This window comes from Cyanistes caeruleus, chromosome Z, assembly GCF_971803275.1.
Source record: "Cyanistes caeruleus chromosome Z, bCyaCae1.hap1.1, whole genome shotgun sequence".
Taxonomy (NCBI): Eukaryota; Metazoa; Chordata; class Aves; order Passeriformes; family Paridae; genus Cyanistes; species Cyanistes caeruleus.
In genome coordinates, this window is record NC_141732.1 from 11480 (window position 1) to 31855 (window position 20376).

At 41.8% G+C, this 20376-nt stretch overlaps 1 protein-coding gene and 1 long non-coding RNA gene across 48 annotated transcripts in view; one reads left to right on the forward strand and one right to left on the reverse strand.

Moving 5' to 3' along the window:
* Positions 1-1155: 1155 nt before the first annotated feature.
* LOC111941628 (uncharacterized) lies at positions 1156-5938 on the reverse strand. 2 transcript variants are annotated; one of them, XR_002870161.2, is made up of 2 exons: positions 5749-5838; positions 1156-5661 (listed from the first exon to the last, which is right to left on the reverse strand). It is a non-coding gene; the product is annotated as an uncharacterized LOC111941628 (long non-coding RNA). The 2 variants fall into 2 exon arrangements; XR_015280846.1 differs by lacking the exon at positions 5749-5838 and adding an exon at positions 5847-5938 and having other exon boundaries at positions 1433-5661.
* Positions 5451-20376, forward strand: part of MELK (maternal embryonic leucine zipper kinase) — a 62044-nt gene continuing 47118 nt past the window's right edge. For 14 of the 46 annotated variants that reach the window (XR_015280836.1, XR_002870155.2, XR_015280838.1 and 11 more), the window contains exons 1-12: positions 5868-5926; positions 6158-6259; positions 6548-6633; positions 7045-7161; positions 7681-7824; positions 9220-9288; positions 10363-10455; positions 11508-11606; positions 13913-13981; positions 14522-14620; positions 15589-15675; positions 16983-17111. Coding sequence is in view for 23 of the 46 variants with exons in the window: in XM_023944767.2 (XP_023800535.1) it covers positions 6196-6259; positions 6548-6633; positions 7045-7161; positions 7681-7824; positions 9220-9288; positions 10363-10455; positions 11508-11606; positions 13913-13981; positions 14522-14620; positions 15589-15675; positions 16983-17111 (1056 nt within the window). In the remaining 23 variants the exon portion in view is untranslated. Of the gene's footprint in view, positions 5977-6144; positions 6260-6547; positions 6634-7044; positions 7162-7680; positions 7825-8720; positions 8844-9219; positions 9289-10362; positions 10456-11507; positions 11607-13912; positions 13982-14521; positions 14621-15588; positions 15676-16982; positions 17112-20376 lie in introns of those variants that run through there. The other 32 variants (XR_015280829.1, XR_015280830.1, XR_015280844.1 and 29 more) reach the window with 18 other exon arrangements.

The following is a 20376-nucleotide window of genomic DNA, read 5'->3' on the forward strand; positions in this document are numbered from 1 at the left end:
AGATTAGGATAGGAATAGAATCAAGATGACACTTAGCAAGAACCCTCTAGTAGAGTTTTAGTAGAGAAATTTGGGTGGGCCCTAGAGCAAATAGCAAACTGTCAGAATAGAGAAACAGGTCAGGTAGATAGACTAGCAAGAGTCACCTGGGAAAGATTTAAAGAATTAAACGTCCAATTACAACTTATTACTTTTGAAAGAACATGGAGGGTGTGAAGTTCTTTTTTTAAGGGGGACAGATTGATCATTGCATCCCAATGCAATGGGATTGCAATCCACATCCCAAATGTAACTGCAGATGTAGAACATGACATCAATCAGTTGCAACAAATAGAGCATGAAGCACAGGAAGAGCAAAAGGATTTGACTACAAGTTGGTTAGGTAAAATCTTCCAAGGGTTAGGGTGGAATGTGAATTCATGGATTAAATCTATCATTGAGAATGTGATAATTTTACTAATTGTATTTTTAGCAATTTGGTTAGTTTACAGCATCTTAAAAAGAGAAATACAGAAGAAAACGTCCTGGAACCAGAAGATAATAAAGGCACTGACGTGAGATCTACACCCACCATCCTCTGGTTCTCCATTTCGTGACAGCATCCAGGACATTTACATCAATCGAGGATTTGAAGAACACCAAGCATAAACTCAGAAACAAAGGACTGTATCAAGTGAAAACATTTGCACTTATGGTGAAGTGAAAATGTTTTCAAAGGGGGGAAATGATAGTAAAAGGCCTTAAAATCTTAGAAAATTCAGGGACTTAGAAAGAAAGTTAGGTTTGGAAAGCCCTGGGAAAATCAGGCCCTGGAAATGTTAGGCCTTGTGCTTGCTAAAGACCAGGTCAAGCTGCACTTGTGTAGTCAGTATATGATAAATGATACAATTGTTAGATGTGATTAGATATAATTATTGTTTAGAGAACATGGGGAACCATGTTAGGGGGCTAAGGGGGGATTACGAGAAATTCATGCTTGGGTAAAAACAATGTATACAACAGAACAATGTAAGTTTAATAATTAATATGTAAGTTGCATAATGATAGAGTATAAAATATGTTCAACTCGAAACCCAAGTGGGGTCAGATTTGGGTATGTGTACCCCTGACACCCAGAGCTCTTTAAATAAAGCACCTTCATATAACCATTCGTGGTTATGTGTGTTCCTGAACGCTAACAATGGGAGCTCAGCCACCAGGCCAGGTAGTGGGTATCCCCCAGTGCCACCCCCAGCAGCTGTCACCCCAAATGTGTTTAGGTGCTATGGGGAAACAACTAAAGTTCAAAAGGAGCAGGCAGGGAAGAGCATGGGGGTGTCCCAAAACGGGGGTTGTCAGAGTCCCAGGGTGAGTACAGGACTTGGCTGGTGGCAAGAGTGCTGGACTGGGGGTGTCCCCAGGTAGGGTAGTGAGAATCTGAGGTTTCTCCCCAAATGCATTGCAGCATGGGGTACATTAGATGCCACTCCATGGACTGTGGAATGGGGCATCATTCTGCCCATGGAGCCTGAGGAAGGATTCAGAACACTGCCGGCTTGTTAAGTTTCTAGCACTGAGGATGCTGGGATATTTGGACTGCCTGGGAGCCAAAGGGCAGGGCCTGGGTGCTTGCAGGGTCCAGAGCTGTGTGACAGAAGCTGGGTAGGTCCAGAACTGCTTTTGGATGCTGGCAACATCCAAGGCTGAGTAATAGCTGGAGGGTCTGGGGCTGCAGTGGGGTCCAGAACTGCTGATAGGACCTGTAGTGGGAGGTTGATGTTTCATGCCCCTTTTTGACTTACATTTCCTGACTTTTTCTCTTCATATTCCCCACAGTTTTCCTCTATGTTTCTCACTATTTTCTCCTCACATGTCCCAATCTTTTCCCCCTACATTTTCTAGGTCTTTTTCTTGTTTCTCACACTTTTCTCCCATTTCCTATACTTTTCTTTCTTCACGTTTCCCTCCCTTCTTTTACCTCATGTTTCCTGTCCTTCTACATTTATCTTTAAAATTACATTACAAGAGAAAATTACATTTTCTCTTTTAAATAACTGACAGACTGTAGAAGTAGTGGCATGCTTCAGCCATCCTGACCTTGATTAACAGCTCTTCTCCCATGTGAAAGTCCATACTAAAAAACCAAGTACAGCCTGTTCTTGCAACAAATATCTGTGCTTTGATTTACGACCCAAAAAACTGGGCTGTGAATGTCTGTGGAATGAATGATAAGAGCTAGAAACATCAGCTCTACTCTTCTTGATTTTGTGTGGTTACTTTATCTCTCCTACTGGCTTGGCTGTGTCATTGATCCTAAAACTTGTACACAGAAGAAACATACATACTCAAGTGTGTTTAATAAAAATGATCCTGCTTGATGAAAAAGTGGTGGTGTGTTATTCTCAATCACTACACAGACAAAGTTAAAAACTGGCTTCTGTATCCTTGTACAGACTGACCATCATGAAGCTTGTCTCAGGACTCTGCCAAGGCAGCCACCTCCATCCCATGCTTCCACTTTCTCACAGGTGGACCACTGAGGCAGACCCAGGTGAACCACACAGAGATGCAGGCAGCACTGCAAGGCAGCCAGAGCCAGGTTTCATCTCTCTGTGGGAGCTCTGTGCCAGAGCTTCTGTGCCCAGAGAGCTCATAGGATACTGGGAACATCACATTAATGTATGGAGACCGGGGCAGAGAGGACTGAACATCTTCCCACCACCAGGAACTGCTGACAGGCAGGCAGGAGGAACAAGCAGGAGACAGAAGCAAGGACCACAGTCAGGCAGCCTCCACAGCTTCTCTTGCAGATGAACAGCCTGGTGCACAGTGTGTCACTGCCTTGTCCACACCAGACTGACACAGGAAGTGTGCTGGCCCATCTGCCAGCAATACAGCAGCAGCACTCCTGCACACACACGCTGCCTCCTCTGCCAGCAGAAGCCAGCAGCTGACTGCTTCTGCCAGGGGCAAGAGAATGGCCATCACCACAGCCAGCAACAGCCAGCTACTGCTTGTCCCCATTGCTCAAGGCACAGTGAGCAGGGCACAGCCACAGATGTTCAGAGCTTGAGGGCTGCACCACACCACCACGAAGCCCATGTTGCAGGTGTGAAGGACAAGTACCACATCCCTGTGCATGATATCCCTCACAAGAATTATATGGGGAGCCAGAGACAAAGCCAGCAGTCCATTCCCTGGACAGAGATGTAGGGACATGGCACTGGACAGAGCAACACCATTAAAAGCAACCTCAAGCCGCAGGTCTCTGCTGGTGCACCACAAGACTGCAAAGGATCTGAATGCTGTGTACAAGACAGAGCCTTTGCAGAAGGTGAAGATGAGAAGCCCAGCCTGTGCAGAGCATAGACTGTCCCTGCTCAAGAAAGTCAGACAAATTTTCCAGGATTTTGAAAAAATCATGAGTCATCAGAGGATGCCAGAGCTTCTGGAACCAAATTTTCCAAACAATTGTGCCAACCTGAGGAGGAGAAAGAGTAAGAAGATGATAGATAGCAAGAGCTGTGACAAGGAAAGACATCAAGGACAAAGAGCTGTCCCAAAATGAAGACAAGACACCAAGAACTGGCTGAAAGGGAAGACAACAATTAGAAAGATCTGTCTCAAGGTGAATACTGGAGGGAAGGGGTTCGCCAAGTGGGAAGATTACAGTAATAAAGAGCTGTCATAATGGGAATACAAGGACAAAGATGTGTCCCAAGGGAAAGATGGGAATGACAGAAAGATATCCCAAGGCAAATACCGGAGAGACAGACATGTCCAAAAGGGAAAAGGACAATGACAAAAAACTTACCCAGCACGAAGACAACAAAGACATGCTCTATGATGAAAATCACTATGACAAAGGCATGTCCCAGTATGAAATTACAATGACAAAGAGATCTTCTACAAGAAAGACAAGGTCCCAACAGGAATGGGAAACCAAAAGCTCTCCCAAGGAGAAAACCACATAGACCAAGACCTGTCCCAAGGGAAGACATCAGTGACAAAGAGCTCTCCCAAAGGGAAGATGACAATGAAAAGAAACTGTCTCATTGACAGGACAAGAACAAAATCTGTCCCAATTGGAAGATGATGTCATCTGGGACATCTGGGACAACTCCTTGGGCCCAGTGAACAATAAGGACGCTCACACTGCGACCCAGAGGAAGCCTAGCTGTCTCAGCAGCATGGTCACAGAGATAGCAGGACAGTGACCTGAGCACTTCTTGCCCCAGTGGGTGCCACAGCCTCTGAGCCATCTCTGGCCAGAGCTCTTGAGGAAGGGAACATGACATACCTCTTACTGCTGAGGCACAAGACGCAGCAATAACAACAGCTTTTCTGGCCTTCAGTGTGAAAGTGACAGGTGCAGAGAGGTGGGCAGCTGCACTGCACAGCCCCTGCTCTCACCCAGTCCTTCACCTTGCTTATTGGAAGCACATGCCCACAGCAGACAGTGGGCAGGGACAGTTGAAGGTATCAGTCCTGTTAGTGTCAAAGACCAAGGATGGAGGCTTTATCAAGGAGGAGAAAGGGTGGAAAGACTACATCAACTAAGATTAAGAGAGATCTGTCCCTAGAGGAAATCTAGAGTGCCCAAGGCCTATCCCAGAGAAAAGATGAAAGCAACAAAAAGCTGTCTGAAGAGAACAAGATCATGTACTTCTACAGAAAAGGGGCTGTCTGATCCTGCCCCATGAGAGGCATAGGCATTTTGCCTGAGCAGCCACATACCAGTCCAAGCCTTGCCTTGCCAGATGGAAGCCTATGCCTTCAGCAAGCCATGAGCTCTTTGTCAGCAATGACCATCATACTTCAGGAGGGTATTCCAGGGTCTGCACAAGCTGTTCAGTGGCTCTGCATGGTAGCACAGGGGTGGACAGATGATTTTAGTGCCCTGTTCCCAAGGCCAGGCTAGGCCCTGGAGATATGGCTGGCCCCAAGCCTGTGCAGAGTCCTGAGGGAGGCTTGTTTTGCTGTGGACATTTTGATAGGAGTTGATAATTCTGCATCCCGGTTTTCCCCCCGTGTTTCCTGCCCTCCTTCCCTCACATTTGCCATACTCCCCCCCACCCCGCTTCTTGCACTTTCCCCATACTGTTTCCTTGCCCTTTTTTCTCCTCAGATGTCCTGTCATTTTTCCCATCACGTTTCCCAATTTCTTCCCCTCATGTTTCTCACACTTTCCTCCTCACGTTTCCTGCTCTTATTCCATTCCTGTTTCCCACTCTCTCCCCGCCACATCTCCTGACCTTTCTCCTGCCGTGTTTTCTTCCTACCCTGTCCCCCTCACATTTCCTGCCTCTTTAAATAGCTGGCAGACAGAAGTACCAACGGTCTTGTGTATCTTCGCGTGTACAGGCCAAAGCTGCAATACTACATTAATGCACCTATTGTCTATTATTGGTCATCTAAACATATGCCTCACAATAGAGTCCCGCATGCCCCGCGCTGCTCCGGCCCGGAGAGACGCCGTGTCTCAGGTGGTCCGGCCCCAGAAGGCCCAGGGGCTGCGCTGGGAACGGCAGGCACGGCCGGTCGGGACTTTGCCGGGATAGTCCTGCGGAGCGGCGGGGACAGCACCTCCTCGGAGCAATGGCCGCCATCTTGTGCCTGGCGCCAGCCGCTGCGGCGCGGACCCCGCTCCAGTCCCGAATGCTGGTCCTGCGTACGCGCTTTCTGGAAGAGACAGAGGGGTCTTCTGTCTCCGTAGGGAATAGTCTCGGCTTAGGCCACTCCCGTTAGCAGGCAGCCGCCAGCAGAGACCTTCCTACTCCGGCAGCGCCCACTCCCTCCCTCCCGGCATGCTCTTGCTTTCCACGCCCGTTCCGGTTTGGTAGCGAGCGATGATTGGTTTTTCTAACCCAGCGGCTGGAAGCGGGGCATTTGAACGGTAACGGATTCTTTAGGCTGCTCCGCTGCAGGGTCGTTGCTTCGGGACGCGGTAACACTCGGGGAGGGAGGGGATCCTGGCGGAGAGCCCTAGGAAACAGGGTGGGACCCGAGGGTCTTCTGGCCTCTGCGACTCAGGACCGCGGCGCTCCCGCGCCTGTTGCCAGGCAGCCGTGAGAGATCCGTGGGAGCAGCAGCCACTCCACCCTCACTGGGGGTTGCTGCTGCTGAGTCGCTTCTTGTGCCCGCAAGCATGAGCGCAATCTGTAGTCTCCCCTTGCAGGTGCTGAGAAGAGCTGTCCGAGTACTGCGGGCCGCAGAATGGCTGGAGATGACTATGAGGAAATTCTCAAGTACTATCAATTACACGGAACAATCGGCACAGGTGGGCTCAGTCTGTGAATGCAAACAAGTGTGTGTGATGTGTCCGCTCACCTCGATGTTTATCTGAGAGATTAACTGTTACTTCAGAGTCTGTGGGTCATGTTTTCTTGGCGTATTCTGCAGGGTGCAACTGTGGAAGTGTAACTGGAAGGTGGTGGCAGCAATTGCTTCTTTCTCTAGCAATGATACTGCATGCTGTGCATATGGTGTTTGCTTCAGGGCAACTGAGATGTGTGTGAGAAAGCTTGTCACCATGCAGAGCTTTATACATCTCTGTTTCAAATTCTAGGTGGGTTTGCAAAGGTGAAACTTGCACGACATCGTCTTACTGGTGAAAAAGTTGCAATAAAAATCATGGACAAGCTTGCTTTACAGGTAATCCAAAAGATACTTCAGAGCTGGTAATGTGCTGTTCTTGTGGAGTTCTCAGAAGCATGAGTGCGACCTGTCACTGTGGTAGATGCTGTAGACTTGAAAGAATTTTAATGGCACCACAAATCCTGTGTCATCATGGAGAGGACAACGTTCTTTGGGTGTAAAACTCATGCAGTTACAGCTTTAAATAACTAAATAAACCACTGTAAGTCAAACAGAGTTCTGATGAGAATAGTAGCTTTATACAGGTGTTCCTTTGGGTTTTACTGACCAGTGTTTGAGGAGGGCAGGTGAGCAGTGACAGAGCTGGTGCTGATTTGAGTTTGAGCAGTTCTTATATGCAGGTTTACTGCGTTGTACAGACTGTCAAACTACTTCGCAATTTCATACCTTGCTGTTGTGATCTTTTAGGATGACTTGCCTCGTGTTAAATTAGAAATTGATGCTATGAAGGACTTGAGTCACCAGCACATTTGCCGGTTGTATCAGGTGATTGAGACACCCAAGAAAATATTCATGGTTTTAGAGGTAAGGAATGGTGTTTCTGCTGTGGTAAAGATCTCTGGGTTTAGCCGTAGCAGTAGATGGTAGCAGAGTCCAAATGAAACAATTCTTAGAAAAGCATCTCAATGATGAGTGTGTCCAAGGCGCTATAGTTTAAAAATGAAGCTGACAGTGTATTCTGTCTCATTGGAAAAGCCACTTTTCACTGTTTGTAATAAGCAAACTGACTAATTCCCACCTCACACTCCAGAAAACGTCACAAGCAGGGTATGTGGGACCTGAGAAGTGCCACCAAGTTGTCACATCTTTGGCAGTTTCTGTCACCTGTGCTGGTAGTGTTATATGGCTATGGCAAGCATCGGGCAGGAGTTGAGCTCTTGGGCTTGTTGGATCTCTTGAACCCTGGCCTGGGGCATGCCTGGGAGCTGCTGGGATTAAGTAGAGAGAAAGAAGGAGTGCCTTCTTGCTGCCCAGTGCTCTTGTTCATGTTTATATTTCATGACTGTATCCCAGACTTATTCCTTTTTTCCTGCTCTCATGTAGTACTGTCCTGGAGGAGAGCTGTTTGATTACATCATTTCTAAGGACCACCTTTCTGAGGAGGAAGCTCGCCTATTTTTTCGGCAGATTGTTTCAGCAATTGCTTATGTGCACGATCAGGGATATGCCCACAGGGATCTCAAACCAGTAAGTCTGAACAGTAGTCAGATTTGCACAAATAATAATAATGAAGACCCACTTTTATTTCTCTGAATGGAGCCAGTGTGAGTTGTCTTCTCTGTTCTGTGCTTAGAGCTTTTTAGTTAATATTTTCTGAAAGAGTGTTACTTCTACTTGTTGCTTTGCTCCTCAACTGAGCTGGATGTAGTTGAATCTGAGGAAGGAGCTTCCTCTGGAGGAGAAGCAGAATAGTACCACTCCAGTTGAGAATGCAGCAGACATGGATTTGATTTTGACTGTTGGTTAGGCATTTTTGCTATCCCCTTTATTCCAGCTTGTACCTAGGGAGAGTTGTTATGGTTCCTCTGTATTGTGCAAACCATTCTGTTCTGACAATCAAAGGAAAATGTGACTCCCACAATGTAAACAAATGATCACTGGGCATGGAGAGGGATGTGCCACAATACTGATCCTGTGTCTTTGCTGTCATCACAATAATTAAGCATGCGATTAGGGAATGGAAGCCTTGAGACTATTTCTCCTAGAAGAGGTTAGAAGTTTGCATGTACAGAGACACTGACAACTGAGAAAAACAAATTCTTGGGGTAGCTAGAGACTTGAGAGGTTCATGGGATTGTGAGATAATTTGGTTGGGAAGTGACTTCTAGTGGCTTCTGCTTTTATCTCCTGTTTAAAATAGTGTCAGACCAAACTTCTTCATCCAGTCACATCTTGGACCTCTCCCATGAGGCACCATAATGTTGCTGGGAAACCTGTTAAGCTCTTTACTTCTTTTTTTTCTGGGGAAGACTTTTTCATAGTACCAGTCTGGATGTCTGCTGATGCTTGTTGATTGTCATCATCCCACCATGTGCTTCTGTGGAGGGGCTGGTGCTGTCTCTATGCTCCCATTGTAGGAATGAAAAGGCTGCCATGAGGTCTCCACTGAAGCTTTGTCACCTAGAGGCTGAAAAACCATCTCTCCTCACAGAAAAATGCTCCAGCACCCTGGACAGGCTGATGTCCATCAATGGAACTTAGCTCAGGTGTCTTTTCTGTGCTAGAGGGTGGGCAGAAACTGAATGTGCTGTCCCACTGTGGTGAACAGAGGGCAAGTGGCTTCCCCCACTTTGCCAGCTCTGCTTCTTTTCACACCATCTGGGATATCACAGCCTGCCTTTTCTGCCAGGGCAGGCTGCTGCCTCACAGTATTTGCTTTCTGTCTAGCAGCCCCCTAGGCCTCTCTGAGCAGTTGGAGCTTGTATTCCCTGGAATAGGATATATTCTTTAGCAACAAACCAAAATCTCCAGAGGAAGCTTTAGGGAAATTATGGCTGGCAATGGCAAGAAGAAATAGGGTGAAAGAAATGTGGTTTCTTGGATACCTGTCATTATGTAAGAATTAATTACCTCTTTTACTAGGAAAATTTGCTGATTGACGAGGAACATAATCTGAAGCTGATAGACTTTGGACTTTGTGCAAAGCCAAAGGTAAGGATGTCAGTTGCTCTCATAGCAGAGCTTAATCAGCTACAGTGCCCACATAAAAAATGCAGGCATAACTTCATGGTACAGTGAATAGCCTTGCCCTGAATTCAAGCTGTTGGTGCAGTTGTCCCACTGCTAATTGCTTTGTGGGGCCTTAACAGTGTGGGACAGTTTTACATTTTTTGAGCAGAATATCAGTTTTTCTCCTCTTACACTTCATCTTTAAGGCACAAATTGCCTTGTCTGTAGAGTATCTGCTCCCACAAAGGCTTGTACTGTAAAGTTTGTGTTGGTATCCATTTGCTTTCAATAATTTTCAATGGCATGTGTCATTTTCACAGGATTTGTCTATGTGTATGGAGATTGTGGATCAAATCAAATAGATTTCCCTTTACATTTACAGAGCCTTTGGCTCCACGCAGTTGTACTGAGTTGTTTAACAAGTTTAAAGTTGGTTTCTACATTGCTGCTCTGTTTGTCATTTTAACATATAAGATGGGTTCTGGGAAGGAGGAATTTAATTAGAAGAAGATCTTACTGATCCAAAGTTCTCAGTTTTAGCTGACTCAAGTTAAAGCACCTTCCAGGAAATCAGAGGTAGCAGACCACCATCTTGGTGGTACAATGTCATCTCACTCTGATCTGCTTAGAGCAAAGCCCAGGCTAACGAATAACATGTTTTTAGTAAGGAAGCATTTTAGTGGCTCTTCATGAAGTTATTGCTTTAAATATTGATATAAATATCCAAGCAGCCTCATGTCCAGTAGCTCCTGGGTTACTGATTCCCAAGTTCCATCTTGTCTTTCTGGTCACAAAGGGAAGTATTCCTATCACAGGAGGAGCTGTAGAAAAGGCTGCCACGATAACATGTGAAGATGCAGCTTGGGATCTGAACACATAGGATTCTCCTAATCTTGGGCAGTTTTTGCCTGGTGAAGCTATATATTGTACCAAAGCCAAAAGTTAGGACACAGCATTGGAAAATGAAGCTTCTGAGGCCTCTAATATGTTGTTGCTAAGAGACACCATTTGTGTTAGACCCAATGCTTCTCTGTCATCAGTTTTGTCCTGTTCTAGGGTGGCCTTGATTACCATCTGAACACCTGCTGTGGAAGCCCAGCTTATGCAGCACCAGAGCTGATTCAAGGCAAAGCATACATTGGCTCAGAGGTGGGTGACAAAAGGGTGTGTTAAGGTGGTTATTTGCACCATGTATTTAAAGATGGTGAAATTCAGATATACTCCCTTGGTGTCTTTCTTTGACATCACATTGCCTCAGTGGCTCTCAGAAGCTTTGTGACTGAGAGCAATCACAGCCTAGAATAGCTCCTGACCACAGGTTCTGCACCTGGCATCTTCATCTCTGACTAATCCTTCACTGTCCCCAGGTGTTGCTCTACAAAAAAAACCTGCCTTCTACCACATTATTCCAAGCAGGAATTTGTACTGTTAATTATCCAAGTCTTGTTGCAAATTTCTGTGCAGCTTCAGTATCTTTGCCTTTGAAATTTTGTATGAAAATGTGCTGTATGTACTGTGCAGTGTAGTAAAATTAAAGAGAACAAAAACTGTGGCATTTATCCAGCTTTGATTCCCTGTCTAGATCATTAGGATCTGATACATGCCCTTGTCAATCAATCCATTCAAAATGCTGCAATTTCAATCTCCTCAAACTTCCTGTCTGTGCTGTTGGATGTAGTCTCTATTATCCTTTACTTCCTTTGCACCACTTTCCCTGACCTCTAATTCTTGCTTTTTCTTTGTTTTCCACAAAGTCAGTGCTTCTCAAACCTCCTACATCTTTATGACTGAAGCGGGAGTTGCAGTATGAGGTGTGTAGACCTCGTCATGTCTATACTGACAAGAAACAGTAGGGCTTTAAAGCGGATTGTAACTACTGACAGCTGTCATAATCACTAGTACTTTTGAGTACAAAATCCCTTCAGATGAGTTTGGTTTCCTTTTTGTCAATGGAATCTTTCTAGGCTGAAAGTATTGTGGCAGTTTGGTGACCTAAGGAAAAGAGTAATGATTTTACTAGCACTCCAGTTTCAGTGAATTGAAAATTGTGTGCTTTCACTTGGACTACAAGAGTTCTGTCTAGAATTAAGGAACCTACTTTCTGCAAGTTGCATGTGGGCTTTGTCAAAAGGAGACAATGTGCTCAGTCTCTAAGCCATTTTGACAGATAAGGTTTGTGAGTTCTCACTTTTATTTCTTAGGCAGATATTTGGAGTATGGGAGTACTGCTGTATGCTCTGCTATGTGGCTTTCTCCCCTTTGATGATGATAATGTCATGGCTGTCTACAAGAAGATCATGGTAGGTGTTGATGATACTAGAATACATGAGAAACAGGAATCACTAAACTTTATTGGACATTTTTGCTTTCTGATTTGAACAAAAAAGGCTTATCTGCTAATTTATGTTATGCTTTGTTTCTCTTTTGATCAGTATTTTGTGGATTTGTTTCTGTTGTCCCTCAGCCTGTGTGGTACTCTAGCTTTGTCCTATGATATAGTAGAAAAGTGAGTTGCAGAAGAAGCATTTTCTTGCTAGTTGGCTGGATTTTTATATCTGAGTGTTTATCTTGTCTTCTCCCTAAAAATACTATTCTTGAATGTCAGCCATTCTCATGTCTAGGAAAAGCAGGATTCTACATCTGCTGTTGTACCTTCCTCCTCAAATAAAAGTTGAATAAATAGTAAATAGTATAATTAAGTCATTGGTTCTTTCCCTGTAAATGCCTCTTTATGTGGCTAAACAGCTGTTGTTCCTCATCACATGCACCTCCACCAGTTGCTTCTGAGCTGCCATAAAAGTCTGTGTTGATAAAGCTTGCTCTGAGTGGGATGATGAACAACAGTGTAGAGTAATGGCTTTTGGATTATTCTACCTCAATCTCCTCTCACCAAGAATCTCATATGCCTAAAAAACATCCTTGAGGGTATTCAAGGACTACTTTGGCAGGGGGCAGCTTACACTGGTTTGCACAGGAGATGATTTCAGGGTCTGTAACAGTCTGAGCTCTATAAAGCACCTGATTATTTCATCAAACAGTGTGGATTTTTAATCTGGAATTGGAGCACACTTGACTACCTTGACAGAAGATCTCTACGAAGCTTAGTTGAGTTGTTGGAGAGAACTTGAAAAAATAATAAAAAAAAAATAAGCAAAGACTGTCTAATCCAAAGAGATTGTGTAAAGGTACTGATTTCAGACAAGATGCCATTAAAATTGCATGACTTCCCAACTCGTATAATCATAGAATATCTTGAGTTGGAAGAGAGCAAAATGGGTCATCAAGTTCACCTCCCTGCTTTTTGTAAGACTACCTAAACTAAACCATGTAATTAAGAATGTTGTCCAAATAATGCTAGCAAGTCTTTACAGTTTCTCAGTAAAGTCACTATAAAGTGGAAACAGCTGAGTCAATAGAGTTTGAGCTGCTTTTCCCTGTTCCACATATCTTCATTTGTGAATCAATGGCTTGACTTTTTAACTGAGAAATTAATCTGTGGTATAACTACTGTAAAAAGCAAATTACTTCTGGTATGACCTTATGCTCCTGGCAGATATCGCAGCCTATTTACCATCCAGTATTGCCCACAGTACCATAGATGAGAATTGCTCTTTGTTATGTCATGTTCTGTAGCAATATACTAAAACCAAAATGTAGATTACCTATGTTACTTAGTTTCACAGTAAATCTGTGTCGTAAAACAGCCTACAGAACTATTCCTAAATAATTTACTAATAGTATCTATAAAGATGTAACTTTACACAGATTAAATTCTTTAATCTGTGATGTTAAAGAAATACATACTATACTTAGAAATGTAGCTGCATATAATACCAACTGTGTTGTTATGAAGACATTTGTCTGTATAAAGAAAACTGTCATTACAAAATGATAGCTGTGTTAGGGTTGACAATGACTTTTTACTGATTTTTATTTTTATATCAATTTTCATTCAGAAATAAATGATTCTCAGTGGTGAATTTGGTTTGGTTCCTAGCTACACCTCACATCTGGGAGTTGTTTTCAATTTTCTTCTAATCAAAAATTAAAGAAAAACAACAGTAAATAATTATCTTGAAAAAATCTCACTTGCTAGATGAGTAACATTTCTCCTGTCTACTGCATGAGACTGAAAGTTTAGCATTAGATGTAACCTATTCTAAAAAGAATATCATAATACTGAGGATGGTGTACTTTTAGTGTCTGAAAAGTAGTGATTTAAGGGAATCTTCACATTGCAAAGTGCTAATAGCAGTCATTCATAATCCAGTATGCTTGCTCTTCTAGAACTTCAGTACTGAATTGATATGATGAGCCAAGGTAATGGAGAAAGGAGCAGGTTAGCTGCAAAAGTGGGTAGAGATGGAAGTGTCACATAAGCAGAGTAGATGAAAAGTGCAGCTGGTGATGCAAACATGGCATTTAACTTACTAATGCTCCTGGGTTTTAGTACTGATGGGTTTTGCAAGTCATACTTCAAACTAAGTTCACATTTTCCTCCTGTTCTTTTTTTTTTCACAAAGTATAGATGTCACTGTTGTCCAAGAAATTTAATAGTTTCTTTTGAGGTTCAGTGTTAATTCTAAATCCTCTTCTTTTTTTGCAGAGAGGAAAATACAGTACTCCAAACTGGCTCTCTCCAAGTAGTACACTGCTCCTTGACCAAATGCTGCAGGTAAATGTATTGCTTCTGTTCAATAGATGTATAATGTACTGTTGAATCGACTCAAAACATTACATCAATGAAATATTTTAAAAACATTATGCATTAAAATAAGAAGTTTAATTCTTACAAATTTTTGAAGAAAAGATTACCATTGCCTTCTGCCAAAAAATATTTGGGAAAATGTTTGGTTACAAAAATAATTAGCAAAGTTTACATGATTTAACAAACTCTTCAAACAGCATGCTTTTGGTTGTTCTCAACATGCTATAAAAACAAGAGCTGTTTTGTAGCCCAAATACACATTTGGGCTACAGCTAAGGAACCTAGCCAATGCTGCATATCCTTGAGAGATCTGCTGTACTGTAGGTTCTATAGCTGGTCTTCAACAGCTAAGGCATTTGAGTGTGAGCTTCCTTTTGGTGAAGCTCTGAAACAGTATTGATTTCTAGTTTTGCCCCTAACCACCCTAACATTCTGTGTAGAAGATCAATTGTTTCTTCACTTTTTCTGCACAATTGAAGTATCACTTTGATTTTTATGGCCCACCAGGTTGACCCAAAGAAGCGGATTACAATCCAACACCTGTTAAGTCACCCTTGGCTCATGCAAGGATTTTCTGATGCTGTTCAGTGGCAAAGTAAATACCCAGTAAGTACTCTGGTCAGATAGATACTAAAGCATTTCATGTTATATATATGCTGGTTTACTACCATACCCATAGTGCATTGTATTAAACTATTTGTTACAAGATGAACTTTGAGATAGTTGTGGTTCTTTCCTGATTCTTTTAGCTATCAAAATATTATTTCTTGTTCTTGATAGCTCTTGAGGAGAAATTTCAAATATGTTTTCATCATATTCTGCAGCTAAATCTGCAGAATAACTGAATTCTCATAAAAAAGTGAAGTACTTCCACATATGAATGACCAGCTCCTTCCCTTGGCTGCTTGATTAGTACTTTGTTTAATGTGCAAATCATTCTGAAGGGCATGCTAGATGTGGTTATGGTTTATCATGTTTGTAGTGCTCAACGAAAATTTGGATAAAAATTCAAATTTCATTGAAAGAATATTCATCCTGTCTCTCTGTCACTTGTTTTACTTGTGTGAGAGATGAAGGCAGTAAGGAGAAGAAAAAACCCAAAATAATCCGTGTGTCAGCAGAAAATAGTTCTTGCACGTTGAGAGCTAATGCTTCCCATTGCCGCCAGATGCCACTGTTACCCTAGGTAAAGAGCAATTTGGCTATGCTTGCACCATCAGTGCAAGCTGTCTCTGGTAGAGATGGGCATGGTTTGTATCTTTGGATATTTATAGGCAGATGAAAGCATAGCTTTCATTCCAGTAAAAAAATCTTACCTGCTTTTGGGTGGTTTATTTGAATTTTTAAGCTCTCACCTGTGAGGATCCAGGCTGTGAAGTTGTTGAAGTTGTATGACTTTTTCAGTCTGTTTCCTACAATGTTTAGCTGTGATGCTAAACATTTGAAATACAGAGTCTAAAATCCTCATTGATTATTGAGTCAGCCCACTAGGTTTCACAACAGTGTCACTGTCAGATATGGATTATGGGGCAAATTGAAAACCTCACACTTCAATATCCATTGTGTTCTTACAGCTGGGACAGCTTGATGAGGACTGTGTAACAGAGCTTTCTGTGTTTCATGAGCAGAGCAAGGAGACTATATTAAAATTAATAACAGAGGTAAGAAGTTTTTGTCAGTTATTTAGAGTAATTAAGTATAGTAATAGAGTAAATAAATTTTGTGTGTTATCAGACCACTACCTATATATCCCAAAGTATGACATCTTACGTACATTTCAGATTTAAGGTGCCCCTGCAGAACTCTAGAATCTGGCTGTAGCTTGTAACTACAAGCTAATGGTTCAGAAATTCGTATTTTTTTATTTCCTTTCCTCCTTTAATTGTGATCTTTATATTTCCTAAATCTTACTGTTATTTCCCACTTTAGTAAAATCCTTCTGAATCTCTGAAAGTCAGAAGAGACTTGTAGAAATCCATAGCTGAACAAAAGATACTTATTGTTGGGTTATCTCTTTGCTTTGATATGGTTCAGTAACGAGTAGGAAAAGAAAAACTAAAATATCAGAACACCCAGGTAGTTTACAAAATACAGGGGCTTTTTGAGTTACTATTCACAGATCTTTAAAAATAGTGAGTATGTTTAGTCATTTTTGACTACAAATGGCAAAAGTTGGACTGAATACTTCTAGAAGAACTGTGCAAATGTTAGCAAAAGACTCAAAGCGTGATGTGTACTCCAGTTTTTACCTGAATCTAAAAATTCTTCATGAAAATGGAATTTTCTTCTTCTTTGTACTTGTTAGCAGTGACGATAGTTCTGCGTTTTTTTAAGACACTTGGGTTTCCCACATCACTGTAGCAGAAACAGACGTTTAAAACGTGTGTGATACTTAGATTTGTGGAGTCTTTTCTTTAGTTACAGTAAATAACCAGAATAACCTGTCTACAGAGGGGTAAGTCCTTCCAAAAAAGTTTGTGACATTTGCATAGTCCTTTACTAGAACACTTCTAATCCCTTGTAAGTTATTCAAACTAACGGCGTTATGCTGCAAACCTGTCAAAAGTGGTGTCTGTGTTCCTCCCATGCAGAGTTGCTGAAAGTCATGCAAAAAGTTTCCTCTTGGAAAAGAGTGGGCAGGAACTGCTTCCAGAAAATTTATACTCCAGCTGAAGTATTAGATAAACCAAATTATTAGGTTTGCATTCGCTTCAAGTGGATAGGTCTTTACTCCCGCATTTCCATGCTACTGCATGAACTACCAACATAGTGCCTTTTTCTTGATCTCAGGCATATAATGCAGATCTCTTGAAGTCTGAAATGACACTTATGTGTAATTAGGGTTGCATATCAGACAGAAAAACTTGTAGAGACATAGAAATCCTCAGAATGCTGAGCTTGACTTGTATTTGCAATGTTTCCAAAGAGCAGATTAAAATACTTTTTCTTTCTTCCTCCCTTTTCCCAGTGGAAATATGACCACATGTCAGCAACATACCTCTTGCTTCTATCCAAGAAGACTCGTGGCAAGAGTGTTCATTTAAGGTTTCCATGTGTAACAAAGCACGCCAGTACCATGATGTCGACAGGCCTTGAGGTAAACTTGAGTTCAGCAGCACAGAATCTTGCTTAAAATCCTGCTCTGCATTGACAAAGCTCTGCCTGGAGAAACATTCTGGTGCTCTAAACATTAGGAAGAGAGCATGCACCCGTGTTTAGCGCAACTGGTTAGAGCATGGTGCTAATAACACCATTTGATTCTCGTATGCCCCATTCACTTAAGAATTGAACTTAGTGATCTTTGAGGGTCCCTTCCAACTCAGGATACTCTGAAGTACACAGCCAAAGTGTGTGTCTCGGGCATTAAAGAGTTCAGTCTTCTCATTAACATGAATTAGAGCTGGGCTGCTTCTGTGGATGGATTTGCTTTACTGGAATAGCCATCTGGGACGATTTGATGCATCAAGCACCATACAGAATTGCTAATAGTCTCAAATCCTCTGTTTTCTGGCCTGGGTGATTCTGGATCTTGTTCTGTGATGACTAACTGTACTCTGTGTTTGTTTCTATGTCTTTTTCCTGCTTTGAGGGCTGCATTTGGTAAGGAAAATCTTTTGATACCTTGTAATATATCACCTGGGCAGTGTCCTCTAAGATGACATAGGCACTATGGGAGCTGGTGATCAAATGAGAGGGAGTCATCCCTTTCTCATCTTGAGAACATCTTCCTAGAGAGGAAGCTGTTTACTCTGAGTAAAGGAAATGTGGTGCTGCTGTTTTTCTGATGATTGGGATTCTGGAGTAGTTTTGTATATCTTAGGGGAATTTCTGTTCCTGTACTTTGCTAGTGATAGTGTCCTTCCGAACGTGGCTGGAGTTGCTAAACTCCTTGCAATGTTGTATATAATATGCAACTATATGTGATATCAGTGATGTTAGTCTAGTCAACAAATTCCAAATCATTCTGTGCAAGACTATTATTTAGACTTTCTTAGCTGTTCCTCCTTGAGATAAAACATCTGTGAAATGGTCTGAACATGCTGCTTTCTGTGTTAGAGGCAAGCACTCAGAATAAATACTTTATGTATCTGATTCACTTGCATGTAAAATTTTTCAGTTCACCCATACATCTTTTTAGAGATGGGAATTCTAGGATTACTAGAGCTGCGTAATTGATCATGAATTCTAAGTGTTCCTAATATCCATAATGTGATTTCTGTGATCATAGTGGGTTAGCCTTCTACACTGATGATTAAGGGGGAGGTTCACTAGGTTCAGTTGTGCTAAACTGTGAAGCTACTTCATCTCTAGTGATGTCCAAGGTAAATTGGCAAATGCTACTAATTAATATATGCATTGTGCCTTTCCAGAGGATGGTGAAATTCATGTCTACACAATACATCAATTAATCCTCCTGCAGTGCTCAAAACACATTTATCTTGCCTGCGTGTAGCTAGCTGGACCTAGTCTAATGTGAAGATGACCAAGCAAACAGAGCCTTTTAGTTAGCCAGTTCTGAATTTGGTGGCAGAAGCTTGCATGTAATGCTGCTTGACTTCAAGCAGTTCAACATAGAAGCATATTGCTAAATATTTACTATACTGCAAATTACATCTAGAACACAGTAGCTGAAGTAACCTAATCATGCATTCATGTTTAATGAAATGTGATTTCAGCTACAGTATCAGGCTCCTAGCTTCTTGTCATTAGCAACCCTCTGGTAAGGGCTTTTCAATAAGGTATCATAGAAGTTCTGGAGCTTGTCAGACAAGCTCTATTCCAGTAGTAATGAGAGATCTGCTCATTATGATATCCTTGATCATGGGGCAACAGAAACTTACTTACCAGCAGAACATAGGTTAATAAAATGTCATCCATTCCAGCTTTTTAAAACAGTGTCCATTTCAGCCAAAGACTGACGATTTAAAATGACTGTGTACAGTTTTGCTGTAATGGTATGAAATAAGTCACTGGGAAGAGTTTCATGTAAGTTACAAAACGTGTTAGAAACTAAGGATGCTTTGATATCTGTATCTTGAAATATATTGATATATATATCTGCTTGTATATGGTGTGAACCATGAAGATTAACAATTTTGGCTGAAGTTACAAATCCCTTGATTTCATTACTCACAACTTCTGGGGGTTGCAGAGCTAGCAATAAGATGAGGGGTTCCAAATGTTAGTTGCAATTACTGTTGTGGATTCAGTAGTTATATGTTTTGGATATGTGTTTACCTTTATCCAGCCCCCTTTTAAACGTTACTCCATTCTCTCTTTCCAGATTATTACTAGGACTTTTGGTAAAAAGAGATTGTGGTCCAAGACTTGAATTCAAAGGTGGCTATTTTTGTGAGTTGCTTCTCTTCTTGACATGGGTCAAGAAAGATGATTTGACAATGGTGCTTTGAGAATAGTTTCACCTCTGCTTTTGATACAAATGACAAATCTGCAACAACAACATTAAAGTCACATTATAAAACTTAGGTCACCATCACGGGAACTTCCATTATTAGGAACTTCTTCCATTATTAGGAAGATATGGGTGAGGGTAAGAGTTAGAAGAAGATTTTGACTTTAATGGCAGTCTTTTCTGATGAAATCTTACTTTTAAGTGTGAGGTGGAATCTCGGCTGAATATTTCTTTGCAATCTGAAAAACTGGTGATGTATGCCAGATGATATGCCAGAGTGCAGTGGAGTGCCATGGGCATTTGTATTCATGGAATTTACAGATATATTACAGATATAGCTTCACTGTTTGAAGAATCTCTATTAGAAAAATTTCGTATAAATACTCATGGAACAAAGCAGGTGTTTGATATTGTGTTCCCTAATCCAAAAGATCTTATTTTCATTGTACATGAAAGTTATTGGATATGTAAATGTTTGGTAGACCCTAGCCTAGTGAAATTACAAATGGAGTAAAGAAGTGTTTTAAATATATAGCTTAACATACATTGTGCCTTCCTCTAGCTGTAGGTAATTTGACTAAAACCTGAGCTTTTTTCATCTAGAAAATGAGTAAAACAAGATTTTAAAATCAACAGGAAAAAAATAAGGCACAACAAACAAGGTCTCAGACCTTGACTAGAGCTGGACAAGTGTGAAGAAATGCAGCCTGTCTCTATTGGACAACAAAATCAAATGAAGCAATTAAAATTTTACAATTATGGCAAATGGAAATTCCTAGCTGTGTTTAGGTGAGCCAGTGGGGAATAGCCTTAAATGTGCAAGCTAAAGGATGTAAAAGAGCTGGTAAAAAGTGGTAAATTACTTGCAAACCTTATGAGCAAGTTATAGAGGGAATAAGAAGTACTGAAGAGTTTTTAACTATTGCTCTAGAGTCAAGCATTTTATGGT